Raw genomic sequence first — 1101 nt, 5'->3', positions numbered from 1 at the left:
CAGTTCGCCAAGCAGTTCAAGCAGCGCCGCATCAAGCTGGGCTTCACCCAGGCCGACGTGGGGCTGGCGCTGGGGACCCTCTACGGCAACGTCTTCTCGCAGACCACCATCTGCCGCTTCGAGGCCCTGCAGCTCAGCTTCAAGAACATGTGCAAGCTGAAGCCGCTGCTGAACAAGTGGCTGGAGGAGGCCGACTCCTCCACGGGCAGCCCCACGAGCATCGACAAGATCGCGGCGCAGGGGAGGAAGAGGAAGAAGCGGACCTCCATCGAGGTGAGTGTCAAGGGCGTGCTGGAGACGCACTTCCTCAAGTGCCCCAAGCCGGCCGCCCAGGAGATCTCGTCGCTGGCGGACAGCCTGCAGCTGGAGAAGGAGGTGGTGCGGGTCTGGTTCTGCAACCGGCGGCAGAAGGAGAAGCGCATGACCCCTCCGGGGGAGCAGCCGCAGCACGACGTGTATGCCCACGGCGTGAAAACGGACACGGGCTGCCACGACCTCTGACCGCGGTCCGGCCGCGGGACTGCCCTCGGGGCTTTAACTTATGCTTTCGGGAGTCGCGGCGCGGGGTCCCCGCCCGCCGCCGCCTCGGCAATATTTTTATTCCTCTCTCCGACCTTCCCGCTGGTCACACACGGTGTTTACTCGCAGACAAGGTTTGTTTTTCGGGCTCCGCTTGGACGAAGGAGGGAAAAAAAAAAAAAAAACGGCGAAAAAAAAAAAAAAAAAGACCACACGACAAAAACAAAACCCAAACGGAAAGGGAAAATAGAGAGAAAAAAAAAAAAAAAGGAAAACCCACGGGAAAAAAAAAAAAGAACATTTAAAAGAAAAACAAAACAAAAACAAACACAAAACGAAAAACCCGACAGAAAAGGAAAGACAGATGTGTGCCTATGAATAACCTTCCAGCGCCTTGGTTATATCAGCTGTATTTCAGGTGAATCTGTTTTACAATAGACTAGTTTTGCATTTTTAAAGACTTATATAGCGTTTTTAAATGTCTGAGGTGTTTTACTACAAACTGTACACAATATTTGTGACCTAATTTGTACCGAATCGAGCAGTCAAAAGCGTTTCTCCCTTGCCCACGCCACCGGCAAT

The 1101-nt window shown here is 53.0% G+C and overlaps 1 protein-coding gene across 1 annotated transcript; it reads left to right on the top strand.

Moving 5' to 3' along the window:
- On the top strand, positions 1–698 carry POU3F4 (POU class 3 homeobox 4). The gene has a single exon (XM_018086739.2). The coding sequence runs from the start codon at positions 148–150 to the stop codon at positions 499–501; it is 354 nt and encodes a 117-aa protein (XP_017942228.1). The 5' UTR covers positions 1–147; the 3' UTR covers positions 502–698.
- Positions 699–1101: the final 403 nt, after the last annotated feature.

Source organism: Manacus vitellinus, unplaced genomic scaffold (genome assembly GCF_001715985.3).
Source record: "Manacus vitellinus isolate BGI_N305 unplaced genomic scaffold, ASM171598v3 scaffold_95_pilon, whole genome shotgun sequence".
Taxonomy (NCBI): Eukaryota; Metazoa; Chordata; class Aves; order Passeriformes; family Pipridae; genus Manacus; species Manacus vitellinus.
The sequence above is the reverse complement of the archived record's forward strand: the minus strand, read 5'-3'. Positions and strand labels throughout refer to the sequence as shown.